Source organism: Lacerta agilis, chromosome 4 (assembly GCF_009819535.1).
Source record: "Lacerta agilis isolate rLacAgi1 chromosome 4, rLacAgi1.pri, whole genome shotgun sequence".
Lineage (NCBI taxonomy): Eukaryota > Metazoa > Chordata > Lepidosauria > Squamata > Lacertidae > Lacerta > Lacerta agilis.
Window position 1 is genome coordinate 74,367,207 of NC_046315.1, and position 27,961 is coordinate 74,395,167.

A 27,961-nucleotide genomic window follows, 5' to 3' on the forward strand; every position below is an offset into this window, starting at 1 on the left:
CTTAATCCCTTTAAATGAACCCATTCTTGCTAAGGAGCTCAGAACCGCAGATCATTTCTTCACGCAACCTCAGGTGTAGACTCTTCAAAAGCTATACCTGGGGTTACCGGTTACATGTGTTTGCCCTAGGGGGACGTCAATATAAAAACCATTTCATTCAACTGTATTTACAGAACATCTGTATGATAATAAATAAGTTGTTACATTTATTAAAAGACTCTTCCTTCCCACCCACCCACCCCCACCTCTGGTCGATGGTTTATGCACCCAGGTGACAGACCCCGGTGGTTTCGCTGCAATTAGTAGTGTCAGAAACAGAGGGTTTTTTTCCCACAGCATGGTGATCCTGTCATCATGCCTCCTCTCATCTCTCTCCCCCCCCCCCCGGCCCCCGTTTGAGCAGGAGCTTGCAAGAGGTCCTAGCGCTTCCAATAGGTTTTGTAACAAATGGACTTGCATGGCAGAGAAGAAAGGACAAAGGCTCAAAAGTGCAACAAATCGTTTTTGTTTTGTTTTTTTTACAAAGAAAAACCCAGTATCAAGAGCACAGAACAAGTTCATGATGCTGTCCCGGCAGGCAAAATTTAGACCCGGCAGAGGACATAATGCAGGCTATGCTCTACTCTTGAGAGAAAGTGCTCCTTCATGCCACTTATTCAAGAGACAGAATCGGTTTTCTGGGGAAGAGTTGTTTTTGCTCTCCTTCCAAGACCACTTGATCACCGAATTCAGTGCAAGTTTTAATATATGTATATGTATTTTTAAAAGCTTTTCCGTTCCCCACCCCCTCCCCAGCACCCTTACCGTGAGGAAAGTATTTGTTCATTTATATAAACACCTGCAATTTCTTGTGCTGCCTACATTCATAAGAGATCAGCAGTTTAAGAGGCCGTGTTTCACATTGAACGAAAGTCCTGCCCATCAACCCAAGGGCAACCTCCTCTCTCCTCGACTTATTTTTGTTCTTTCGCCCAGCAGAGTCTCCTTCGGTTACTCCAAGGAGTTAACCAACGCAGCACCTAGCACTACCTTGGGCATATTTCATGTCCGTCCGCTGGGGCTGGAGAGATGGTGGTTTGTGCTGGAATTCACATGTCGGTTCGCAGCGCAGTGCGTGTGGACCACGCTGCCGTTTGGGTACCTGACGAACACAGGCTCACCAAAAGGGCTTTGACACATCTGGCAGACCTTTCTGTCCGAGAGAACCGTTGAGATCCCTTTTAGCTTCACCTGTAAAGCGGGAGAAACAAGCCAAAGAGCCACTGAAAACATGAAGCGATGCAGGTGTTAAGAGGCTGCCGTTTTGCCAGAGAGACTATTGCTACTCTGAATGGTATTCAGTGCTAGAGTGGACCCATTGAAGTGAATGGACAGGAGTCATTTAGGTTCATTAATTTCAAAGGGGCTACTCGTGACAGGTGGGTAGCCGTGTTGGTCTGCCATAGTCAAAACATAGTCAAAACCAGCCGTGTTGGTCTGCCATAGTCAAAACAAAATCGAAAATTTGATAACTAGAAAGAATTTTCGATTTTGTTTGGGCTACTCGTGAGTTGGACTTAGCCTAGTGCGTCCCTCTTCGTACTTCACTGGTGGCATATGCTGTCCACTAGAACTGGTGCAATGATCATTCCCTGACATGCTTTTTGGTAAACTAATCAAGCTACAATTCCAAAGTTTCTTTCTGGAAGCCCTGACAGTAAGGGGTATTAAAAAGCTATGTAGTTCATCTGTATGTAAATGCAAAATTCCATATGTAGACGTGTGCTTTAATCTGCTTTTGGTTTATCGCCAATTTAAAATTTTTTGAGAACATTTAAATAGTCGTTTTAATGATAATTCTATTGCTTTGTTTTTAAATCTGCTTTGAGGTTTGCTTGCTTTTACAGTCAAGCAGTGTATCAATTTTATGAGGTCTATGGAAGGTGGTGGTAGGGCTTATAGCCTACTATTTTATATATTATATTCTGGTACAAGATGCAAATACTCCCCTCTTCCCAACTCTGCTTCCTTCTCATAGGGCAGCTTTGGGAGAACATCCGTCGCACCGGTTCTGTGTGTGTGTGTAAAGCAGAGGTAGCCAATCTTATACCTTCTTGATGCTGCTGAACTTGAAATTCCCATCAGCTCCAACCAGCCTGGCCAATAGGCAAGGATGACGAGAGCTGCAGTTCAACAACATATGGAGGACCGCAGGTTCCCCAGCCCAATGTCGAGGGCTCCTTGCACCATGTCTATGAAGACTTGCCTCTTTCCCATGGCTTATACCCTTCTGACACAGCTGAAAGCATGCCTTGGGAAGCTGCCTCCCCCTGCCCTTGCACTAAAATGGTTTTGCCATGTTGATTTTGTTGTTGTTGTTCAGTTGTGTCCGACTCTTCGTGACCCCATAGACCAGAGCACGCCAGGCACCCCTATCCTCCACTGCCTCCCACAGTTTGCCCAAACTCATGCCAGTCGCTTCGAGAACACTGTCCAACCATCTGTCGTCCACTTCTCCTTGTGCCCTCCATCTTTCCCAACATCAGGGTCTTTTCCAGGGAGTCTTCTCTTCTCATGAGGTGGCCAAAGTACTGGAGCCTCAACTTCAGGATCTGCCCTTCCAGTGAGCACTCAGGGCTGATTTCTTTAAGGATGGATAGGTTTGATCTTTTTGCAGTCCACGTTGATAACAACAGCCAAATTGTGGACCCTCTAGTTACATACCGCTCTGGATACGTAACTTTCAGGTTACAAATGTGGCAAACTTTTGCCACGCATGCATGCATGCGCAGAAGTGTTCTGCGTGCCTTGCACATGTGCAGAACCGGCGCCTCTGCCTGCGGACTTTTCGGGCTGCAGACGGACCCCCGGAACAAATTTAATTCGTATCTGGAAGGTCCACTGTACTCACCTTCTCGTGTGTGTAAGTGAGGTTCTCCGCTTTTGCTAACCCCAGTGCGATCTGTGTCATTCTTTGTGCATGGATGCTTTCCCGCATGGAGCCGCAGAGAAACGAGGATAGGAGCTGCACCGACCAGGTGTCTGGTATGAGCTGCAAAACGCAGGCCGCGTCAAATTCGGCCGCGTGGTTGTTTAGGAGGTCTACAGCCGCCATGGCCAGTTGGTGCTCTGATGTGCTGGAATTTAGATACTCCGAAAGGAGCATGTGGAAAAGCTTCTTCCTGTAAGGAAGGTCTTTGCTCTCCGAATTCCACACGCAGTACTCCTCCGCAGCACCAAAGTCCTTCAGTTCGTGGACCAGGATATGCAAAGCTTTGTCGTGCTGTTCCAGTTTCCCAAAGAGTATTGCACACTCCATGTGAAGATCTGTGCCGCTGATTTTATCTGCCGGATGTTAACATTTTAAGCAGAGGCCTTGTTAGAGTGCAAGAGAAAGCTATATTCCTCCGATAAGCTAGCTGTCTTAAAAGAACAACTGAGAACGAAGAGCAAGCAGAATGATAAAACCAAGAAAAATTCCCTCCCAACACTTGGCAGGGCAGTTACGTGTAGAATTCTGGGCCTGTCGTTATGTTTCTGAATAAAATGAGCAGGATGGAAATAAGTCTCATTCACAAACAGAAGGCTTTCCTTTTCCGACACAGGGCTGGCATCCCACCTACCACAGCTGTTTTACTTCTCAGTCTGGAGGATCCCCCCCCAGTTCTCAGAAACAGCTTTTGGGGAGCTATGAGGAACTGCAGCAGAAAGCAGAGCCCCAGGGAAGACCCTGGTGCAAGCCTGTTACTGGGACCCCTGCCGATATTTACCGTATTTTCCGCTCCATAGGACACACTTTTTCCTCCTAAAAAGTAAGGGGAAATATCTGTGCGTCTTATGGAGCGAATGGTGGTCCCTGGAGCTGAATTGCCCAGGGGCCAAAAGAGGATCATGCTTTTTATTTTACAAAGAGAAAAGGGGGTGTTGAAAGGACCCCGCTCAGCAGCTGATCAGCAAGAGATCGGGAGAGAGATAAGAGTCCCGGCTCCCTTTCAGCCCCGCCCTCCTTTGTTGAATGTGCTGCAGAGGGAGGTTGTTTGTTTCCCCAGCGACATGTGACTGGCTGATTAGATTATCTGTCTGGAAACTGTAGAAAAGGTTCCCTTTCTTTCAGAAGCTGCAGAAATGTGAGTTCAACCCCATAAAAACGGGGCTTTTCCTCTTTGCTTTTCCCCCTTTGGAAAAGGAGCTGCAAAACTTTTAGCTGATCCTCAAAAAAACCAGGGCTTTTAGAGGAGGAAAACCAGAAAAATATTTTTTTTTCTTGTTTCCTCCTCTAAAAATGAGGTGCACCCTATGGAGCGAAAAATACGGTAGCTTATTTTTGGCAGTGCAGTTGCATTTAATTCAACGCAGCATTAAACACACAGTTTAAAAGACCTATGTTCTTACGCCACTAAAGCCACTTCTTAGAATTCACACATTGCTGGCTGGGTTCATTCATTGCCATACTGCAGTGGGGCACAGACCCACACACATGCCAAAATGACCTAATATGGGCTATGTCTAGTTGCCCAGGATCCCTCACTTCAGAAAGTTATAGTGGAAGGATTGTGGCAATCAGGCACGTTATGCAGATGCCTGCATCAAATTCTGGAATACACTGAATCACAGGGAGCTGCTCCTGGTTCCCATAGCAAGTTGAACTAGGCCCGAGTTATCCTGACACTGTAATGATGCAACAGGAACCGGCATCAACACAAAGCATTTAACGTTCTCCCTCAGACAACTTGAGTTCAAATCACCCTTGTGCAATTCAAATGTTCTTTTCCTTTTCTCTGCTTGTGTAGCTGGTTAAAAAAACAAAAAACAACACCCTTCATCAGAAGCATATAAAATATAATTTCAGTTTTCTTACCTAAAACAAAACGAATTCTATAAAGGTCAGATTTCTGCAGAAGACTGCGCAGCTTCGCCTGCGATTGGCTCAATTCTTCACTCTTCTCTGCAGCCAGTGATTTCAGACGCAGGACTTCCTCCAGGTAAAGGACTGCCAGGTGGGTGTGGAATTTTTCCTTCTGCCAGTATAAAAGACAGTATTTCAATTCCAAGACTGTCTCCATAAGCAGCTTTATTAATACTCCCAACATTTTTTTTCAAAAACAACAAAATGGTTAAAAAGAAAAGAAAACCATTTCAAAAGGACTGGGCATCTGTGCTCCGAAAAATTCGGAAGTTTGAAATTCCATGTGCGTTGCAAGAGCAAAGGAATTCCAGAGCAGCACTTAAAAGAGAAAGAATTCATTTGCCTTTCAAAATATGATCACCATTAGCAATAACTCAAGGAGCACGAATCCTATTATCTATTAATTCATATGCCGCTTTCACCTTATCACAATTTTGTCACTCTTTCCCCCTCCCCCTCCATTTGCATCTTACCCATTCGAATTCAGCGGGCTTACCTAAGCCAGAGTCCTTCTCACTTTCGGTAAAACAATTATTATATAAAATCGTGCTTCTAAAGCATTTGAAGTTATGCAAAAATTTCTAATCTTGGAATTACTTCTTCCTAACCACCCACTGAGTGGCTTTTAAAAAAGAAAAAAGGGGGGGGAGGGGGGAAAGCTCATCTTTTTTAACAGCCTAATTCCACGTTCTAGAGATCCTACACTCCTAGTGCAAAGATATAAGGAAGCTTTTGCCCCATTGCTGCAGGAGCTGTTGGGAGACAGCAGCCATGCCGGAACACCCAACACCCCAGAGACAACACTTCATCAGACAGGGGAGATTTGGGCAGGGGTGGGGGAGCCTCTGCAGCCCAAGGGCCACATTTACTTGTGGGGAACCTTCCAGGGGCCGCATGGCAGCGATTGGTGGGGGCAGGCAAAATGAATGAAGCATTTTTTATTATTTATATTTTTACAGTAGGATACATTCCGGCCATGCGAAGAGTCAGGCACCCACCCACCCCTTCCCATCCTCCATCAGACAAGTAAGAGGCATCACCACAATTTAAGGACAGAATCAAACCAATTAAAAGCACTTGAGGAAGGCAAGGACCAATGAGGGATGCGGCCTGGGGATGGGAAGAGTCTTGGTCAGACAGAGGTCAGGAGAGGCACGTGTGGTCCCTGGGCCTAAGGTTCCCTGTCCTTGATGTGGAGCAGTGTTTCCCAAACTTGGGTCTTGAACTACAACTCCCATCATCCCTAGCTAGCAGGACCAGTGGTCAGGGATGATGGGAGCTGTAATAAATAATAATAATAATAATAATAATAATAATAATAATAATAATAATGCTCACTAATATTGCTCACTGGAAGGACAGATCCTGAAGCTGAGGCTTCAATACTTTGGCCACCTCATGAGAAGAGAAGACTCCCTGGAAAAGACCCTGATGTTGGGAAAGATTGAGGGCACAAGGAGAAGGGGACAACAGTGGACGAGATGGTTGGACAGTGTCTTCGAAGCGACTGGCATGAGTCTGACCAAACTGCAGGAGGCAGTGGAAGACAGGAGTGCCTGGCATGCTCTGGTCCATGGGGTCACGAAGAGTCAGACACGACTAAATGACTAAACAACAACAATAATATTTAAAAACTTCCCTAAATAGGGCTGCCTTCAGATGTCTTTTAAAAGTAAGATAGTTGCTTATTGCCCTGACATCTGATGGGAGGGCGTTCCACAGGGTGGGCGCCACTACCGAGAAGGCCCTATGCCTGGTTACCTGTAACTTCAATTCTCGCAGTGAGGGAACCGCCAGAAGGTCCTCGGAGCTGCACCTCACTGTAGAGCAGGCATAGGCAAACTCGGCCCTCCAGATTTTTGGGTCTACAATTCCCACCATCCCTGACCACTGGTCCTGTTAGCTAGGGATCATGGGAGTTGTAGTCCCAAAACATCTGGAAGGCCGAGTTTGCCTATGCCTGGTGTAGAGGGACATTGTACCTTTGCCTTAGAAGCTGCCCAAGAGCACCTTTCTGGGATTGGGAGGGGGGACACACACACACATTTAGGACTGCTCAAAAGCAGCTGGAGAAGGGAGCAGGATTCTATAGGAGGCATTTCCTCCTCTGCTTACGCTGCAACAGAAATAGGCTTCCGAGAGCAAATAATGTAAAGGGTAATTCTTGTTTTTCCTTTGCTCCCATAGATAAGCAAAAGGGTCACCTTATGTGTGTACTTTGTGCCATAATTACCTCCTGGTGTTAAATTATCCAGCTTGGTAATGGGCCTACTTAGAGTCTCAATAAGCAAGCAGAATGGAATAGGAGAAGTGTTTTAAAGCTGCAAGTTACCATGGTTGCCTTGCAGCAATCTAGAGAACGAAAGGAACAATCTGGATTTATTTTTGAGCTTCAGGCATAAACTGAACGTCACAACAGACGCACACCAGTTTTTATACTACCGGTTCCAACTATCGCCACTTACTTTCACTCTTCTTTCTAGAACCAAGAACTCTAGATATTTTACTAGTGATACGGGATATTTGTTAAGGCAGCTGATGACGTCGTCTGGATTAAAGCTGTTCTTCTGTTCTTCTTCCAAGGGTCTTCTAGTGAAGATGTACACACCAACCTAAAGCAAGATGCATTAAAAAATTTTTTTTTTTGCAAAGTTTACATAAATGGCTGACGTCACACACAAATCTCTGGTGCCAGGTTATCAATTCCTGTTGCCTCATACTTGTTAAAAGGGACTGAAAATATCTGACCTTTTCTAAAATCGATGAAAACATGACACAAGTTGGCAGGGTGCAACAACGAATGTTTGTGGGAGGGAATGCACAATATTCAGTTTATACAGGATTAATGGGGGGACGACACACAGCTGTGTTGCTGTCTCTCTCTTTAAAATACATTTTTAATTTGAAATTATATCACGAGGCGGCCCGTCTCACCTGGATCTGGGAGTAGATGACATTAAGAAATACAGATTTGTTAGACCTGGAAGGTTTTGACAACCGATATGGATGGCATGCCTACCTAGGATATGATAAGGTCAAAGTCCATAAAGGATTTTGAACCACATCATAAGAAAACCATTATATTTGGTTTGGGCTAAATAGAAAGATCTTCTGGAACCCAAAACACCATGGTGGATATCTCCTTTAGAAGCGTTTGCAGTAAAGGGGAAAAAAATATGAAAGGAGATTGTCCTCCTTTAAAGTATTATTAGTAAAGGAGGACAATCAGCTTAGAATTAGAAGATTTGAGGAAATCCAAACACATGTTGTAGACTGGCTACATTATCACCAACTCAACGCGACATTTAAAGTAGACGAACGGAAGGGTTTTGCTACAGAACCATCAAGACTAGAAAAGGAACTAATACAATATAAAGAGGAAACACTTTCCAAAATGTACAGATTCCTCCTTGACTGGGAAGTCAAGGAAGAGGATGTCAAATCAGTGGTGGTCGAATGGGCTCAAGATTTTGGATACAATATCCCTGTGGAAGCTTGGGAAAGACTGTGGAAGGAAGATCTAAGGTTTACTGCATGCTACACTTTGAAAGAAAATTTTATGAAAATGTTATACCCCTGGTATCTAACTCCATCAAGACTAGCAAAAATGTACAGAAGTAGATCAAGCAGCTGTTGCAGATGTGGTGAGGCAGAAGGCACGATGCTACATATGTGGTGGAGGTGTAGGAAAATAAAGGAATCCTGGGAGATAATACATAACGAACTCAAAAAGATGTTTAAGATCTCCTTTATAAGTCTTCTTATTAGGGATATTGGGCACAGAAATTCCAAAAAATATGAGGAAAATATTATATGCCACAGTTGCTGCAAGAATACTAATAGCTAGAAACTGGAAGGGAGATACAATCCCGACTAAATTGGAGTGGCAAGCGAAATTGCTGGAGTATGCAGAGTTGGCACAAATGATGGAAAAATTAAGAGACCATACGAAACAAACATTTAGAAATGAATGGGAAGTGTATAGAAAATATCTCAGTGAGAATTGTAAAAACATGAATTTATTGGCAGGTGTGGAATGACTGCTGCAGAAAGATATAAAATCATAATAAAATAAAATATTGGAGATTGATATGGACTGTTAAAGTTTGAAATAATAAGTTAGATAGGATCCATGTTGGGGTGATGGGAAGTCGTCATAGAAATTATGCATAAGGAAAGAAACTAAGTATGTATATTATTTTTATTTTCGTGAATGTATGCTTTCTTTTTTAAATTTAATAAAGCATTAATTTTTTTTTAAAAAAATATATTTTTAAAGAGACCAAGTTGTGTTTCTGGTCGCAAGTCACATAGCACAGGTTCGAAAGAATGTACACAGAGAAAGACAAAATAATGAGAGAGCAAACCGTTTAGCTTGTTACAAAGAATATTTCACAGTTTCACAGGTGGGTAGAAGTCTTGTCATCTGGGCAGCCCAGGATCTCTGTACACAATGCCCAGGCTTACACCCCAGGGAGATCACTACCGTGCTGCTAACGCAACTAGGCTGGTTCCAAACATATTGCTCTGCTTTCCTTTGGACCACTTCAGCAAGGTCTTGTTGTCTGGGCAACAGCCCAGGACCTCCATTCACACTGCCCACGTTTGCGCCCCAGGGAGGTCACTAACGCAACAGTTTGACTTCACCCCGGAGACGCACTCCATTGTCACTCAAGACAGACAGACATGCCAACAGCAAAATAAGAATGTATGAAGAGTTCTGCTGGATCCGGCCAATGGCCCATCTAGTCCTGCATGCTATTCTCACAGTGGGCAACCAGATGGCTGCGAGAAGTCCGCAGGCAGGACCAAAGTGCAGCAGCCATGTTGGTCTGTTCCAGAAAACATGAGAACATACTGCGGCACCTTAAAGACTAACAAATTTATTATGCTATAAGCTTTTGTGCAGCACAGTCCTTTTCGGGTATATATACACACATTTGCGGGGTGGGGTAGTGGAATAGGTTTAGAAAGAAATGAAATGCAAAAAGTGATGATTGTCCCGAAGCAAAAATAAATACAGAGACCAAATTAGACTATTGGTGCTGTTGGTAGTTCCTGAGACATGTGAATCAATTCATCCCACAGCGAGCACAACAGCAATGTATGCAACCTTGGGGAGGAGGGCACAAGATTCCAGCACTGCAGGGGGTTGGACTAGATGACTCTCGGGGTCCCTTCCGATGCTACGATTGTATGATACAGTACTCATATATCCCAAGCAACAGCAATTTCAAAAACCTCACCCCACAGATATCCAGCCACAAACCTCTTCACTTCGCTGCAGGACCCATTCTGCATACTTCCACACCAATTCATGGTCTGCGCAGGACGTAAGGAAGTCGACTATATACTCATAAAGATCTGTGCGTGTTGAGTCCTGGATGTCACCGTTAACGATTTTCACCCATAACTGAAGCCGAAAAGAAGCAGAAAACAACCAGGTTCAGGTTCAGTCCCATGGCAATAAAGCCAACTGCTATTTTTCTTCGGGCTGTTAGTTAATATTAATTTACCCAAACCAACAGACTTAGCACACTGATGCCAAAGACTTGTGTAGCAGCACCAACAGGAGCTGAGCACGGGTGCAAAGTGCAGGTCTTTCACCTTGCCTCTGCACTGGACTCCTAGAGCAAAGGTAAACATTCGACACAGGGCTGCCACCAAAAAGGGGGCCCCCATGTTAAAATCCTTCCCTGCCCACCATCCAGGTAACAATTGGGCACGCTTACCCATGCTGTGCCATCTCCCCGATGTGATCTTCCCCGTCTACACTCCAAATCATTGGCTGCCTTCTTTCTTTTTGTATGTACAGATATCTCTACCCCCTTTTATTCACAGAACACAGGCAGCATTCTACCCGGTTCTTAATAAGCGAACCCAACTCCCAGCTTCTAATGTTTTGGCTTGTAAGTGCAAAGATGTCAGGGTGGCCACAAGCACTCTAAAGCTGATTAAGATTAGGTAGCTACTATTTCACACTGACTTATGAACCTTCCCCCACCTGCGGAGAGGCAAGAGGGGCTTGTGGTGACCTGATCTTAGATGAGCTATTGTGGTTTTAACCTCATACAGTTTAGAAGAGGCACTGTCAAATATACAGAACAGCTGGACAAGGAATAGAGACAGAAGCCAGGGAACAACTAGATGATACACCTGGCTGGGATAGTGGGTGACCAGCCAGCTGAATAGCATGCCTGACCCTCAACTGATATTGTCACCTGATGGAGACATCAGGAATTCCGTTCCCCTTTCATTAGCTCAGCTCTCTACCTGGAGAGCAACAACGACCGCTTTAAATGCATGAACATGCATGGCAATTGCCTGGTGCCCAGAACGGGAACTGAAACATGAGTTGAAACGTTTTGGTTCGCCATGAAAGATTTGCGTGTTGCTTTGACTTCCTTGGAGACATGGTTGCGCTCTAACCTGTAGTGCCGCTGCGTCTTGACCGTTTGCGTGATACAGGAGTCCAAGCGCGAAGAACCTGTGTAAGAAGCAGTGTTGTTTAAAAAGAAAAAAAGGCAAATGAGTAGAATCATTATTTGGCATTCTGTGTGATAAACGGGCTTAATGATTTAATTATTGTGGCTGATTTGCGACTGTAATGAAGACCGACTGGATTGGATTAATTCTTGCACAGCTTCTGTGAGGTGGGTCTATTTATTCCCACTTTACATGTGAAGGAGGTCGCATTTCTCCCTCCTATTTGCTACTTTGGGGTAAGGTTGTAGCCCTGATTCCAGAACACAACACAGCCAGTATCTGAAGAGCACACAAACCAGGACCAGATGGGCCGCTGGCCTGATTCATCAGGCTGTTCTCATGTTCACTTGGAAGAGAGTCCGATAGTCTTCTGCCCTCTTCTCAGCTGAAGCAGGAACAAGTCAGTGGGAAGGTGGTCCTTCAAACCCTTGCTCAGCCATGAAGTTCAGGCTCCTACAGTTACGCAACAAGCACAGCTGTATTCGGATGCCGCAGTTACACAACAGCTAACAGTTCTTATGTGGGTGACTCAAGGAACATTTCTCGAAAGTTAGGCTCTCTTTTCGAGCTATGCTGATGCTAAAAGGCAAAAAGGGGAAGCCACTTGGGGGTTATGAGGAAGAAATGTTTATTTTAGGAATGTGCAGAGCTTTTCTTTGAGAAAAAACAGGTACCAATACTGCATACTTTTGAGCATCCCTAGAAAAAAAGCACTGGGAATGTGTACTGTGCCTGAGCTTGCTTTTCCCTCCTCCCTCCCATTCCTTTTTCCTCACATGCCATGACTTTTTAGACCAACAGCCTGAGGGCAGGTACCATCTTTTTGCAAGCCGCTCTAAACTCCCTTTTTTCAACAAACAATATTAAATAATCTTACGCACACTAGGGGACTTAGAACGCTATTTTGCTGCTTGCATTTTTAAAATGAAAAAAGGTTATGGAGAAAAATGAGTTGCTCTCTGGAGGCCTCGTATCATTCTAAATGGAACATGGGCATCTAGTTAAAAGATTTAAAAAAAAACTCAGAAAATAATTAGGGTAGGGACTGGGTGTTTCTAAGGAAGCCCAATTGCTCACTTTGAGCTCTACTGGGGGTTAGGAAATGTCACCCAGAGGCTTACTTTTTGTGCTTTTCCAACCACGCAGCGCTATCCGCGAGAAGGCAGAAATTCTCAGAGACCAGCAGATCTAGAAGGCTTTCATGACCGGACTCTGCGTAGAGCTTGAGCAGCGCCGTGTCGACATCCTCCTTGTAGCCGTTCGCCACGTCGGTGCTGCGCACTTCGTTCAGGTAGCTCATGAGGAACTGCTTGCACTTGGCCATCTTCTCCTGGTCCCCCTGCGTCAGCTGGTTCAAGTCCGCGTATTCGTGGAGGGGAGGGTGAGTCCGCATGAAGGAAGAGGAAGAAGGCAGCAGGAAGGGGTGGAGAGAGATCAGCTCCCGGACGTCCAGCTGGCCGCCTCTGCAATTACAGTGTCAAACTAAATGAAGCAAAAAGAAAGGGGAAAGTATACAGAGGAGCACACGCACACACACACACACACACGACACTGAGCTTGGTACATACTTCAATGGGTGCAGAATTCAGCGGCCAGGTTGCTCACTGGAGCAAGGCGGATTGAGCATGTTACACCTATCCTGGTCCGACTGCACTGGCTACCAGTTAGTTTCCAGGCCCAATTCAAAGTGCTGGTTTTGACCTATAAAGCCTTTAACAGCTCAGGACCGTGCAATACCACCTCTTTCCATATGAAGCTACCCAGAACCTGAGACCATCTTCGGGCGGCTCCTCCTCGTGAGACCTGGAAGGTGGCAACATGAGAACGGGGCCTTTTCTGCAGTGGCTCCATGTCTGTGGAATGCTCTCCCCAGGGAGGTTTGCCTGGCGCCTTCATTTTGCCTTTAGACGCCAGGCAAAAACGTTCCCTCTTAACTAGGCCTTTGGCTGGTTGACATCCGATGTAGGGGAGGGACTTGTTGGGTTGTTTTTTATTATGTATTTTGCGTTTTTATTTTGTGATTTTATGTTGTAACCGAGTATAGGGCGGTAAACAAATTGATACAATGATAATAGGGAAATGCGTACAGGTGAAACTCGAAAAATTGGAATATCGTGGAAAAGTTCATTTATGTAACCAATTGTTCTCATTAGCTACTAGAGTTTAATATGTTGGATAGACTCATGACGTGCAAAGCGAGATATGTCAAGCCTATATTTGTTATAATTGTGATGATTTTGGCGTTCAGCTGATGAAAACCCCAAAGTTGAGATTGTTAATTTGGGGTTCTCATCAGCTGTACGCCATAATCATCACAATTATAACAAATAAAGGCTTGACGTATCTCGCTTTGCATGTCATGAGACTATCACATATATTAGTTTCACCTTTTAAGTTGGAATTACTGAAATAAATGAACCTTTCCACGATATTCTAATTTTTCGAGTTTCACCTGTACTGTACACTTGTTACAGCTGCCCATAACTTAGCATTAAGAAATCTAGATCAGAACCGCAGCAGGGGACAAAGGGTTAAAGCACCGCAAGCCCCCTCCTAGTGTCCCACTAGGACCCACCATGTGGGTGACTTATGAGGGAAAACCCTCTTTCCCTCCTTCGATGCTCCAGGTTCTTTCCCCTGCACAAGAAGCTCTAGACTTCTCCTGCCACCTCATCCTCACTCATAAGGCAAGATCCTGCTCTTTTCTTATTTTTCTTCCTCGTTTCCCTTTCCTGAGGAGCAACTAGGAGTGTTGGCATCCTGGAAAGCGAGGCTGTAGCTGTCCTGCCCTCTTCCCTTTGTTTGAATGCCTGCAACTCATGTGGGGAATGGCACAGGGCAGGGCCACAGGAAGCCAAGGAAATGAATGCACACCACAAAAGTTAATCTTTCTTTCTTTCTTTCTTTCTTTCTTTCTTTCTTTCTTTCTTTCTTATACCCTGCCCATCTGGCTGGGCCTCCCCGGCCACTCTGGGCAGCTCCCAACAGAATATTAAAAACATGATGAAACATAAAACATTAAAAACTTCTCTAAACAGGGCTGCCTTCAGATGCCTTCTAAAAGTCAGACATCTGGCAGGAGGGCGTTCCACAAGGCAAAGCCCTCTGCCTGGTTCCCTGTAACCTCACTTCTCGCAGTGAGGGAACCGCCAGAAGGCCCTCGGAGCTGGACCTCAGTGTCTGGGCTGAATGATGGGGGTGGAGACGCTCCTTCAGGTATACAGAGCCGAGGCCGTTTTAGGGCTTTGAAGGTCAGCACCAACACTTTGAATTGTGCTCAGAAACGTTAGGGCAGGCAGGGTTTTTTGGAGGGTGCCCAAGGGGCAGTGGGTGTCACGGTGCCCGTGGGTGCTGTGTTTGTAATCCCAGATCTATGTTACGTTACAAACAGAATTCTATTTCTGCACTTACCATTGCTTCCGTTGTATGTGAAATAGCAAACCAAAAAGCTCAGTTCCCAGAAGCTATGCAGTTTAGTACCTATCAGAATGCATATACCAACATTAAGGGGAAAACCAAGGCAATTGTTGCAAACACCCAGCTGATTCAAAATCAAACCTGGCACATCAGCTGTTGCCTAGATGCAAGCAAGACCGCGGGCAGAACAGATGAGCATTATTTCATGGCCCTGAAACAGTTTCAGCATAAAGGAGTCAGTCAGAGAGTTTCGTCACTAATCAGCCACTGCTGAGTCAAAAAAGAGCAACCCCAAATTTGCTTTGGTCCGCGATCCTAAATCTTTTGCCTTCTAAGTTTTTCAGTCCTGCCTCATGACAATATTTCAGAACTCGGAAGCCTTTAAACCCAAGCACAAGGATTCAGTCAGTTGCTGAGTAACACTCCAAAAGTGTTCTTCGCCCCACATGAGGGATTACCTGAAGAGTTCTTTTGCTTCTAGGAACTGAAGCTGTGCAAACTGTATAAAACCCGCTTGCTGCAAGATTCTTTTGTACATGACCTAAATGGGAAACAAAGAGGGGAAAATACCACCCGTTTAGGAAACTGATGAAAGAAAAATAGAGAGAGAGAGAGTGGCTCATACACTAGTTGTGCCATGCTGAAATGAGGATTAAGCCAGAATCTGACTTGATTTAAAGCTCATAACTGCATGCAATTTGTACGACTTTCACAATATGGAGAATCAGAGAGTTGGATAAGGCTGCAAGTCCACCCTAAGACTACGAAGCATAGCTATCTAGCTATCAGCTTCCCGGCAAGTCCTCTGGGGACTGCGAAAGGGTGCCAGTTGCAACAGAGAAAGTAGCACACATGGGAAAGTGGCCCAGATGACTCCAGCAATGTCTGAGCTGAGAACCTACAGGCACTTCAAAGTCAATGAGATTCCCAAAGAGCTGATCAATCCCATGAAGGAAACAGCATAAGAACATGTGGATTGTGTGCATACACCGGGTACGCCTTTCCAGCGTGCGCACCTGTGCAAAAGTAGCAATGAAATGTGCACGCCGCAAAATGCACATACGTGCAAGTTGCAACTGGGTCTCATGCTCTCTCAGACGTGGAAATGCCTTCCAAACAGTTTTCGTACCCGAAGCAAGCGTTATGTGGCAGTAGAACAGTTTACAAGCAAACTACTTTGAATCGAGATGCAACGTTTTCAAAATCCGCAAGTAGCGCACCTACAGGTGAAACTCGAAAAATTAGAATATTGTGGAAAGGTTAATTTCTTTCAGTAATTCAACTTAAAAGGTGAAACTAATATATGAGATAGATTCATGACATGCAAAGCAAGATATGTCAAGCCTTTATTTGTTATAATTGTGATGATTATGGCATACAGCTGATGAGAACCCCAAATTAACAATTTCAACTTTGGGGTTTTCATCAGCTGTACGCCATAATCATCACAATTATAACAAGCAAAGGCTTGACGTATCTCGCTTTGCATGTCATGAGTCTATCTCATATATTAAACTCCAGTAGCTAATGAAAACAATTGCTTACATAAATGGACTTTTCCACAATATTCTAATTTTTTTGAGTTTCACCTGTATTTTCACCTGTTCACCCCTTTCACTGATTTGAGCAGAAGCTAAACCGGGCAAGCTCATCGTGTGCTCTAGACCCATCGCAACCTGTCCCAAGAACTCTCCTGAGATGCACGTGGACCTTGGAGCAATCATTCTCTCTCAAACTAAACTACCTCGCAGGACCACTGCAAGCACAAAAGGGTGTGCATGTGAGATGAGAAAGAGTGGGAGAGTGTCTGTGTGTCTGTGGAGAATCACGTAACGGTGCCTCGAGGATGAGATATAAATGCACCAGCAACAAATATACAAAAACATGTGAAGATGAGCGCTGGCACAAAACGAAAGGAGATGAAACAAGAGGACTCAGCTGTGGCTAATGTAATGACGCTCTACGGTGAAAAGAATCTGATGTTTTAATTTGTCTTGTAAATTTTCCTGTAATTTAATTAAATTTATCTAGCCTTAAGCAATACAAAATTACACAGGGGCGGGGGGGGGGGGGAATCCATGGACATTAAATAAGCTCTGGTAGTAGAGTCAAGTTATCCATCTGAAGAGAGCTCAAGCTAGATGTGATTTGAAGGCAAAACAAGAAGGTGAGCGGGTGGGGAGACTGCGAAGCCCCCACCCTTAGGTAGACTTTATGAAGGGCTGCTGGGCCAGGGAAGTTCGAACGGTGATGCTATATCCAAGAAAGCCTAAATTGTTTCAGAGAGCTGGTACAGCTTAATAGCTTGGAGAAGATCTAATCAATTTATTTTATTTATAGCCCACCTTGTCTTCCAAGGAGCTCGTGGTGGCATCGTGCGTCTTCTCCTTCCCCCCTTTTATCATCACAACACCCCTGTGAGGGAGGTTAGGCCGAAATACTTCAACTGCCCCAGAGTCGCCCATGGATTTCATGCCTGAATGGGAATTTGAACCCTGATCTCCCAGGTCCTAGCCCAATGCTTATCAGCACAATGCGTATGGGAGTCACTCCCACCCTCAGAGATGCAACAAAGGGATTATGATGCCAATGAACACGGATATTTACATTCCATCAATGCCTCTCACCACCTTTTACGCTTGCTAAACTACTACTTCCGCCTGGAAGCAGGATCTGTTGAAGTAAATGAAACTTGCTTTCACAAGAAATAGTTTAAAATTAAAGTTAAAAGGTAAAGGTAAAGGTACCCCTGACCATTAGGTCCAGTCGTGGACGACTCTGGGATTGCAGTGCTCATCTCGCTCTATAGGCTGAGGGAGCTGGCGTTTGTCCACAGACAGCTTCCGGGTCATGTGGCCAGCATGACTAAGCCGCTTCTGGCGAAACCAGAGCAGCGCACGGAAATGCCATTTACCTTCCCGCCAGAGTGGTACCTATTTATCTACTTGCACTCTGACATGCTTTCGAACTGCTAGGTTGGCAGGAGCTGGGACTGAGCAACGGGAGCTCACCCCATTGTGGGGATTCGAACCGCTGAACTTCTGATCGGCAAGCCCTAGGCTCAGTGGTTTAGACCACAGCGCCACCCGCGTCCTGTTAAAATTAAAGTTAGTCAGCTCAAAAGGTGGCACATGGCCTTTTTATTCCAGTTGCAAATGCTTCCAGGGATGCTCATCACTCTGAAAATGGAAGAATCTTAACTCTCAACACACCCAATCCAACTAAGCGCTACAGCTTCCTGATATCTCATAGCTTAAAGACGGCATCCTGGAAGCAGCTCTCAGAATTGCTCTCTCTCTCTTGCGATACTAGCATGTAAATGGCTCCAGTTTCTAGATACTTCAAAATAAGACTTCCAGCTTTTCAAAGGTTGCTTGCAATTCTGCTGCCTTCACATGCCTAGATACATTAAAAAAATACCAACAGACCTGAAATTTCTCTTTCGGAATATTTCTTCGGGCTCCCTTTGCTAAGACTAATGCCTCTTCGACTCTGTGGCTGGCCAAAAGATCCTGAATCTGTCTTTCCAGAGGTAGTGGGACCAAGATATAGACCCCTTTGGTGGTAGCCACAATTACTCTGCCTGGGGGGAAAAAGAGTGAAAACAAGATGTCCATTTTACATGATCGTAAATGACTTGAATATATATATATATATATATATATATATATATATATATATATATATATATAGAAAACTCACTGAGATGCATAAACTAAATGCAACTTGCAAGAAAAAATACACCTCTGCAAATCCAGCACAATGCAAACACAGCATTATATCAGATAATGTCAAAGTAGGAAGGCAGCACCTGGCCTTGCAAAAATGTAGTTACCATTGGGATCAGGCATCTTTGCTGACATTTTAGTGATGGAACATAGATTTAAGTTACAAGCACACAAATGGTCGCTGGTGGTTCTACAAACAAGTTTTCTTCCTCCATTTTAAAATGAAGAAATGAAACTTCACATCAGTTCGGTTTAGCTAGTGCCTGCCAGTTTATTTTTAGAATTTGCCAGTTGTATTTCCACATAAAAATGAGCTCAAAGCAACACTTGTACAAACAACATTAAGAGTGCTGCACTTGCACAATCTCAAATTATGCTCATGCTTTCCGAAAGCGCCAAACGAACGCTGTCAACCGCTTCGTTTTTTTGAGTCTCTACGATCTTCCACAGGAAGTACTTCCATGTCACTCCCACAGGAGAGAAATTTTGTGTCCGATGGCAATAAATATCTTCCACATTAGAAAACAGAGCCTTATCATACGAAGTGCAGCCTCTTGAATCAATCAGCTGTTTACAGCCGGCGGCCATTTTGTGTGCGTCCAAGTGACACACGAACGCCCCAACATGTGCGCCACTTCCGGCCCCAGAAGGCGGAGGAACTGGGCGGGGACAGGACAGGCTGACACGCACAATGACCCAGAAAGCGACCCCTTTCAGAGGTTTGCCTGTATATGAACTTTTCAATCACTGTATGCACATTCGAAGTATGTGGGTTTCCTTAGCTCCAGAGTATGATCGTTCTTCAGAACAGGGATGAGGAACTTCAACTTCCATCAACCCCAGAAAGCATGGCTAAATGTCGGTGTTGATGTGTAGCAACACCTAGAGAGTCACAGATTATACGCCCTTTCCATAAGAGTGTGATCAGTCCTGAGAATTAACAATAAAAGCCATTCAGCTCATTAGCTCCTTAGGGCATGTTTTGCGGCTACACGTAGGCCAAGCAGTACGGATAACCTGGGAATGTAATATAATACTTAGTATTTTGAGTGAGAAATGCTGAGGACTAAGATGGGGAACCAGATTGATGATGGACCACAGCTCCCATCATCCTTGACAATTGGCCATGCTGGTTGGGGGATGTTGGGAATCCGAAAACATTGGAAAACCACAAGTTCTTCATTCTTGGCTTAAGAAAAGCAGTTTGGTGGTTTGCTCTTGAGCCAGTCCTTGCTTTTTATGTTTTTAAAGACTGTAAGAAAAACAGACTTAGATCTTCCCCAAAGTAATTCACAACACACACACACACACACGTACACAATTAGGTACCTTCAAAGTCTTGCAGGATATGACCATCCTTAAAGGGTAGTGTCTGTTTTTGCTGCTGGTCCAGCATACTATGCACCGTAATGAATTCTTCATCCAGTGCAACTACGTAAGGAAAGCAGAGGGCGGCACCAACCACGTTTTCTGACCAGTGAACAGGAGCACGCTGGGAAATGCCGTCAACAGTTGCAAACATGCCTGCCGGTTTAGAAATGGAGCGATGAGTTAGAAGTCTGATCGGACAACCAGCTGATCGCCCGGCTTCTACAGTTATCTGCATAAAGTTACCTACTGAGAATTCTCCATGAAAGTGCCTTCTCAGGAACTCTGAAGAAGAGTTTCTCTCAAGCATGACAGTAACTTGCACACCAACAAGCAAAACCTACCGTGCATCATAGGAAGAAAAAGCTACACCTTTTTAAACTGTGTTAACCAGTACGGAATATGCAGCTACACAAGTGAGTTTTAGAAACAAATAGATAAAAGGATAGGTTGTGCGAGAATCAGTTGTGTGGACTGTTCTGACGCTCCAAAGACCGACTGGAGGGATGGTCGGCTGGAGCCTGCCCTACCTGGCCCTCGCTCCGCCCCCCCCCAGCCAGCAGCTGATTGGCTAGATGGGGAGGGGGCGGAGCGACGGCCAGCAAGCAAAGGGGGTGTCACCCAGGCACAGGAAGCCCGTGCCAGGTCGCAAACCCCACCCACTGCTCTGATGAGTGAGTGGTCATTGTGTGAGAATCAGTTGTGCAGATGCTGATTTCAACCAGACGTTCGGTGCCGCAGTTGCATTTAATGTTAGAAAGAATGTTGCATGACATTTCCGTTTGGTCATCAGCGATGTTCTGTCCTTCACCATACAGTAGAAGGAATGGACACCTTGTGGAACAACAGTCATGTATATTTGTTTGAAAGTAAGGTCCATAGTGTTCAGTGGTAGATACATGCCCACTGAACTATCTACGGCTATAGTGTGGTTCTCTGCAGTAGACGTGCCCCTCTGCTGGCAAAGATCTTGCCCACTGGTGGAGAGGCCCCTCTGCTCCATTCCTTGCCTCCTGAAGCCTGTGGATCTAGGACTTAGGGATTGCTCCATGTGCTATCAAGCCTAATAACAGTACAGTGGTGCCCCGCTAGACGAATGCCTCGCTAGACGAAAAACTCGCTAGACGAACGGCATTCGTCTAGCGGAAGCCGGCACACAAGACGAAAAAGTCAATGGGACTGCTTCGCAAGACGAAAAATTTTCGTCTTTTTTTTCGTTTAGCGGAGCGCGGCTGTCATTGCCGCTTCGCTAGACGAAAAAACCGCTAGACTAAAAAATTCGTAGAACGAATTATTTTCGTCTAGCGGGGCACCACTGTACACAGATGTTTCCTCTGGAAACGAATAGCCACCTGCCCTCACCATAAGAATAGAAGGCTCCACTTATTAAGGAAAGCAAGAGGACAACAGCGGACTCTCATCTTTAACAAGCTATTCACGCCATGTAGGATTCACCTTATCTCGGGCAAAGCTGGGGGTCTTACACTGAGCTACGGCTGAGCAATAAATGCTTACGGATAGCAGCTTTACAAAAACAACCTTAATTCTGCAACCTGCAAAAGGAATCCAAGCGTGTTAGAAAACAGGACAATAAATAAACAGGTATCTGTATTAGGAAGGAGGTTGTGATTCCCCCCCAGAGCATGCAGTTTGAATCTTGAAGCAGCACCATTGACTCCAGTGTTGGCTTAACAAAGTTAAGCACTACTTACTTAGTTTGTTTCTTACAGTAGGAAGGTCCTGGCACAATTCTGTTTACAATTCAAGCCCTGCCTTGGACGACTCAAGTAAGTGACAGGGGGGGGGAGGCACCCGAAATTCCAAAAAAACCCCCACCAGAATTCAATTTTAGTGGAATGCCACCAACAGCCCGATCCTACAGTGAGCGGAGCAAACCCAATCCCATTGATTTCAATGGGCTTAAGCATGCCTAGCACTGATTAGGATCAGGCAGTAAGGAAGCACGAATTTCCAAGATCAGACTACTCATTCAAGTTTTCCAATATGCTACTTCTTAAAAATCAAAACAAGATTTATCGGCGGTTGCTAGTCTTGGGGCCTTTCCGCACAATTGGCTTTTAGAACAATATGCAGTACATCTCCCTCCAGGCTGTGATTTTTTTAGCGTTTTCTCAAGTTAGAAAATAGAGCCCTGGCGGGACGCAGCCTTTTACCCTGCCAGTGCAGTGCATTCATTCCTATTACAACTGTTGCCTGGGATGTGCCTGGATAATTGTCATAAGCACTTTATTGTCATATACTTTAAATGCAGCACTCCAGCCCAGTGTCCACAACAGTATGTGAACTTTTGCTTTTTACCGCATTTTTCTGTATATAAGATGCCCCCATGTATAAGACGCCCCCCTATTTTTGGGAACTCCAAATCAAGAAAACACCCCTGTGTATAAGACGAGCCCCAATTTTAAACCCATTTTTTGGTTAAAAAAAACAACAACACCTAGTTTTATACATGGAAAAATACGGTATTTCCTTATTTCTTTGGCGCCTGCCTGCTCTCCTGCTGTGAAATCACAGCTCATTGCACAGAATAAGGTATTGGTACGACCGGATAGCACAGCACCAGGGAACAAATTCGACTGGATCAAGATTTAAGCGCAGACCCAATATCCTCCCAACGGGAAGCAGAGAACATTGCGGCCTTACCTAATCCTCCAGGTCCCGCCAACAGGAATTCTTGCCTGCCTACTCTTTTCACAATGGGCCGTCTCTCTTCGCTAGAGTAAGGAAAGAGGTCCTGGGAAACGCCAGTGTCGTAGTTCAGAATAATGTACTGGGTGGTGAGAGCGAGGCATAAATAGTGGCCGTCTATAGCCACGGCACACGGCTGCTCCGGGGTTAGAAGCTCCTTCACAATCTGAACGCGGTCCTCATAGACCAAGAAGAGCTGGATGGTCCTGCGCTTGACCGAAACGATACAAACCTCGACGCAGAAAGGATCCCCGCTCATGGGGTTCTCATTCAACGTGAACATCGTAGCTCCCTTGATCCTAGCCCCCGTGGGGATGGGCTCCAGGTTCATCATGTTCATCAGCGTTATGGTGTTGTCGCAAAGCACCAGGAGCCTGTTGAGCGCCGACGCAGCTTTCAGCTCCCCCACGGGCTTCCGAAAACTCAGGTACTTGTGCAGCTGTTTGGAGACGGAAAAGGACGTCTTCTCAGCGGGCGAGTTCTTCTCTTCCAGCAGGAAGTAGTAGATGGAACAGTCATTGGTTCCGATATACAGGTTCTTCCCGCAGCATTCAATGCATTCAATGTTGATCCGAGCTTTGTCGCCCATCAGCAAGTCCCGCTCAACCGCGGGGACGAGCTTGAAGGCCTTGACACTCATCGCGCTTCCCAGGTGGCCTGCCGCGGAAAAGGAGAAGAGAGACTTGTTTTTATCCACACCCAAGCAGCAGGGAGAACAAACAGGACATTTAAAGGGAATCAGCCCAGACCTCCTTCAGTTTGTTAACAGCGCCTGTAAACAGGTGCCCTTTCCGACGCGACACTAGAAATGGTACGTCTGTTAACTTGTCTCCGTACGTGGCTAAGCCTGAAGCTAATATAAGGCAAGCAGACTGGCGCAGATTTGCTCAAAATCTGCAGTCTATAACTTTTATCGGCTCCAGCATCTGGTAGGTGCTTGGGAGGGGAAGGCAAAGGCAGACAGCAGGTAGAAAAAAAAGCACCTCTGTTGGGTTACTGGGTATGCAGGTGGCATGTATGTTTGTCCAAGAAACCTTTTCCACCACGGACCACTTTAAAACTGTTGAGAGGCTTGTCAAAGCACCTTATGATTTTTCTGCCTGTTGCAGCAATCGTAATGTGCTGTGCTAGATGCTATATGATTTTAATTCTTGGATCTGGAATTCAATAGAATTCAAATTGTAATACAGCAGACCCACAACTTCCTTGAGGCGTTATGTTCCAGGAACAGCACATAAAGCCATAGTCAAAACACACTGGATGCAATGGTGGGTGAGATTGCCAAAGTCCCCTCCACACACACTCATCCCCTTAAAAATATTAAATTAAAGCTAAATGCACACAAGTTAAATGTGCATAAGTTGTGGGTCTACTGTACAATAAAATACAATATATGAAATAACCAGCTGAATGTAGCTCAAAGGTGCTTGACCCCTGCTTAAGGAGGATGTATGCAATGCACTTCTCTTTGATTTAGTACACTTTTGTTGCTTTCTTCCTTTTTTCCCCATAAAAGATCATTTATTTATCTTTTGTACATTATATAACAAAACTATACAGTATATATTTTGTAAACCAATAAGAAAAAAATGTAACATATACGTTCCATGTACAAATAAAAATAAAAGCTTTGTAAACAAGAGAGAAAAACGTCTGTTAGCTTGGTTATTGTTCTTAATTGTTATCCAATCCCTAGCTAATATTCGATTCTATTCCCTTATAAATTTTTACAATGGGATCTATCATAATTTAAATTATATAAGACCAAACATAGCATATTATATCATTTGAGAAAACATATGTTAACCATCATAAAAAAATAAAAGAAAAAAAATAAAGTTACCCTCACCTCCCACCCACTCCAAATTTTAGATAACCCGTACCAACACAAATTCCACACCCATTCGACTTCCTGTCAAACCCAACCGTATAACTCATTCTTACTTGTGAGTGTATATCAATGTGTCTACCTATCTTCACATACATTTTATTTCACTACGATATCAACCAGTACCAAATTTTCACTTCGTAACCTTCCTTCCCCCCCCCCAAGGTTATTGAAAAGCTGACATAACTATCCGTCCCTTACTATATTTCTGAACATATATCTAGCCCAATTTTCTTGATTGCTTTCTTTTTTCCAAAGCAGCACACATGGCGTCCCCAGGCATTCCCCCACCCAGACACTGCAAGATGGCTGCCTATGCCCTGAGACCGTGCCCCTACACAGCCGTGGCTTCCCCCTCTCCTTTTACAGCTTCAGAAATACTGTACTCACATTACCTGCACACACAGCTGCGAGGGAGTCACTTTCACTTTAATCCTGACACGAAACTGAGTATACCCTCAAAACCTTTCAAGAAAGCAAGACGGCTTCTAGATCTTCCCAATGTTTTGTATCCTAAATAGTGCCGCTGTCCAATTTTCTGACTTTCTAAAGCGATCATAAGGGCTGGGAATACTTTTTGGAATTAAGTGCTCACTCCCAGTGATAAAGGTGGCTCAGCAGAGAATGTGCGGCGTGTAATCGGACATCAAAATACCTGCATCATATTCTCCTTCTGCCACACATATTGCAGTGGTTAAGAGTGTCGGACTAGGGCCTAGGAGACCAGGGTTTGATTCTCCACTCAGCCATGAAGCTCACTGGGTGGCCTTAGCAGGGTTGTGGTGGGGATTAAACGAAGAGGGGGGAGAATCATGAAAGCCACTTTGAGCTCCATGGAGAAAAAGGTGGGATATAAATGCAACAAGTAAGTGTGGGGAACCTCAGGCCCGGGGGACTCTCCTTTATACCCAAGTCAGCCCCTCCATCGAACCTCTCATTGAATGCTTTTGTGTGGCTGGAAAAAGCCCTCAAACTGCCTTTCACTTTCCTATATGGAGAGATGTGCGGGCACATTGCTTCGATGGGGAATGGAGAGATGTGTTGGTGTAGACACCTCTGGCTTTTGTGTGTGGCTGGAATTTAACCTGCTGCCCCTCCTACTTTTGCCTGTGGAGCTGCCTACCACTGGCAAGAGACACCCCCCCCCCACACACACACAAGAAACAAGGCAGCCCTCAGGCTGAAAAAAGGTTGCCCACCTCTGATATAAGCAGTGGCTTTAAGAGGTGTGTGCCTCAGTTTCATTTGCCGAGGACACCGGTTGCCATCTTGCCTCTGGGCTTGCTAGGAGCATCTTGTTGGCCACTGTGGGAAAAAGGGTGAAAGACTAGTCACTAGGCAGAACTTTTTTTCTCCTCCAGCAAAGCTCTTTTTCCCCGATGCTTTGCTAACTATGATGAGCAATTGCCAGTTTTCATCCCATTGCATGTTAAAGCTATTTAACCATGTATTAAGCGTGGCGATAACAATAGAAGAATACAAGGTATAACAATAATAGTTTCCATGTGATATCATTTCTCACCTTTCTCTCAGTTCCACTGATCTTAATTCTACTGTTATATTGAGAGTTGTTTACTTAAGATTTTTCTATAATGTGGGGCTTCATTGCAGATTGTCGTTTAGTTACATGTAAATTATGCCTTAAAACTTTGGATTCGTGGTTTTGCATATTTTCAAGACGCACAGAGGCTGTTGAGTAGGTGACACACAGATCTAATAAATGACAACGATGAGCATTCAGAGCTGACTAATGTGCTCTCGAGTGCAGAGGAGTTCACAGAATAAATGCAACAACAGCAGGCTCAGCCACGCCAATTCACAACTGAATATTGCAACACACGAATGACACAGTAAATCCACCTGCAATTGTGAAATGCAACATACCCGTGCTTCCTGCCTGGATTCTGATAACCAGAATGACTCTACGGCACCTTCCTTTTATACAGATCACCTGTGGCCACTCTAATTAAGACATCAACAACATGACACACCACAGAAACCCCAGCAGGTGATATTGTAAGGCTTTCTAACACCACTGCTTATGAAGAGTGTGGAACTGCTCCACTTCTGGGGACAGTGTGACTTCCCCGAAACTTGCCTACAACCAGTGTTTTTTTCCACTGCAAGCATTCTCTCTCTGCTCCAAGGGAGTCAGGAAGAAGAAACCTGTGTGTGGAGGCCAGGTCAGTTCTTGACCTTTTCTTTCTTTAGGCATGGAATATGGCCGTCATTACTTTTCTAAACTGTACAGAGGCGATCAGCCCAGCCCCTATACCTAGCGAGAACTTGAGCCGGTTAGCCTAAAGCCTCGCTGGTCTACAAACACACAGAGACAGCCTTGAAGTAAGGTAAAGAAAGGTAAAGGACCCCTGGAAGGTCAAGTCCAGTCAAAGGCGACTATGGGGTTGTGGTGCTCATCTCGCTTTCAGGCTGAGGGAGCCTGCGTTGTGGCCAGCCTGAATAAACCTTGAAGTATAAGCAATGGGAAGATAGTAAGAACCAAGTAAAGAAAGAAACGTGCAGCAGGAAAAGTACTGTGCATAAGGCAGCAGGTACCGTAATTACGGGGGGGGGGGGAGAGAGAGAGAGAGAGAGAGAGACACGCCAAGAATGTAAGAATGGGAAGCCGAATTGCTAAGAAATGTGCGTAAATTGCGAGTCTGCGTAAAGTATATGTCGGTTTCCAACAATAGGACATCAAACATATTTAAAACATTTAACAAACTTCCCTATACAGGGCTGCCTTCTAAAAGCCATATATAATATATATGAGCCTAATGGTGCTTAGATGGTGTCTCTGCACCATTCTTACAAAGATGCAGGGAGGAGCTCCGGCTGCTGCAACCCAGCCCAGCCCACTACCACCAGCCTCACCCCTCCTTCCTTTACCCCCCACCCCCACCCAATTTTTTTTTTTAAAAAAAAACCCATCCACTTGCTACACACGAGTAGTACTTACTTCACCCTCCCAGATACGGAAAGGGAAACTGAGCTTTGTATCAAGCAACGCAGAAGCCAGGCCAGGCGAGCAGTCTTAGGCTAGCAGCAGCGACGCCCCAAGCACCCAAGGGCACCACGCCCACCCCGGGGCGGGCGCTGGGTTGACCCCCTGCCAGCAAAGGGTGCTGGACCGAGGCAGAGAGACCCGGGAAGGTGCCGTGAAGGAGGAGGGGGACGAGGAAGGCGCGGGCGTGCCGTCTTTCTTTTCTTTTTTTACCGAGCCCCTGTTCACCGTCCGAGCCGAGGGAGGCCTCCGCTGCAAGCCGAGCCCGCTCCTCCTTCCAGGCCCCTTCGGCGCTGCTCCGCGGCTCTCCCGCCGCCGCGGTGTCGAAGCCAGCGGCAGCTGAGTCTCTCCCTCCGGGGGCGGCGGCGGCGGCAGCGCCGCGGCCCTTCCGGTCACAAGGCGAGGCTGACAGGCGGAGGCTCCTCCCGCTTGAGGACGGGGGTGGGGGGGAGGGAGCAGAGAGAGCGAGGGAGGGA

The 27,961-nt window shown here is 45.3% G+C and overlaps 1 protein-coding gene across 2 annotated transcripts; it reads right to left on the reverse strand.

Moving 5' to 3' along the window:
• Positions 1-523: 523 nt before the first annotated feature.
• TGFBRAP1 (transforming growth factor beta receptor associated protein 1) lies at positions 524-27,862 on the reverse strand. Of its 2 annotated transcripts, none has more exons than XM_033147646.1 (13): positions 27,699-27,862; positions 25,681-25,786; positions 22,549-23,250; positions 19,846-20,040; positions 18,217-18,371; positions 15,247-15,329; positions 12,493-12,834; positions 11,315-11,372; positions 10,155-10,298; positions 7,351-7,497; positions 4,838-4,997; positions 2,891-3,324; positions 524-1,230 (listed from the first exon to the last, which is right to left on the reverse strand). In XM_033147646.1, the coding sequence occupies exons 2-13, from the start codon at positions 25,724-25,726 to the stop codon at positions 1,042-1,044; spliced, it is 2,655 nt and encodes an 884-aa protein (XP_033003537.1). In that variant the 5' UTR covers positions 25,727-25,786; positions 27,699-27,862; the 3' UTR covers positions 524-1,041. The 2 variants fall into 2 exon arrangements, with proteins under 2 accessions (XP_033003537.1, XP_033003536.1); XM_033147645.1 differs by lacking the exon at positions 27,699-27,862 and adding an exon at positions 27,446-27,612.
• Between the last annotated feature and the right edge of the window lie 99 nt (positions 27,863-27,961).

Bases quoted from the DNA above. Each gene is read 5' to 3' on its own strand.
- TGFBRAP1 (XM_033147646.1), bottom strand. From the start codon at position 25,726: ATGAAACTGAGGCACACACCTCTTAAAGCCACTGCTTATATCAGAG. The intron at 15,330-18,216 runs GTCTGTTGGTAT...TTTCCCATTTAG, and splicing joins TTCCGAAAGAGAAATTTCAG to GTCATGTACAAAAGAATCTT. The intron at 12,835-15,246 runs GTAATCCCTCAT...CTGTAATTGCAG, and splicing joins GAAGCAAAAGAACTCTTCAG to AGGCGGCCAGCTGGACGTCC.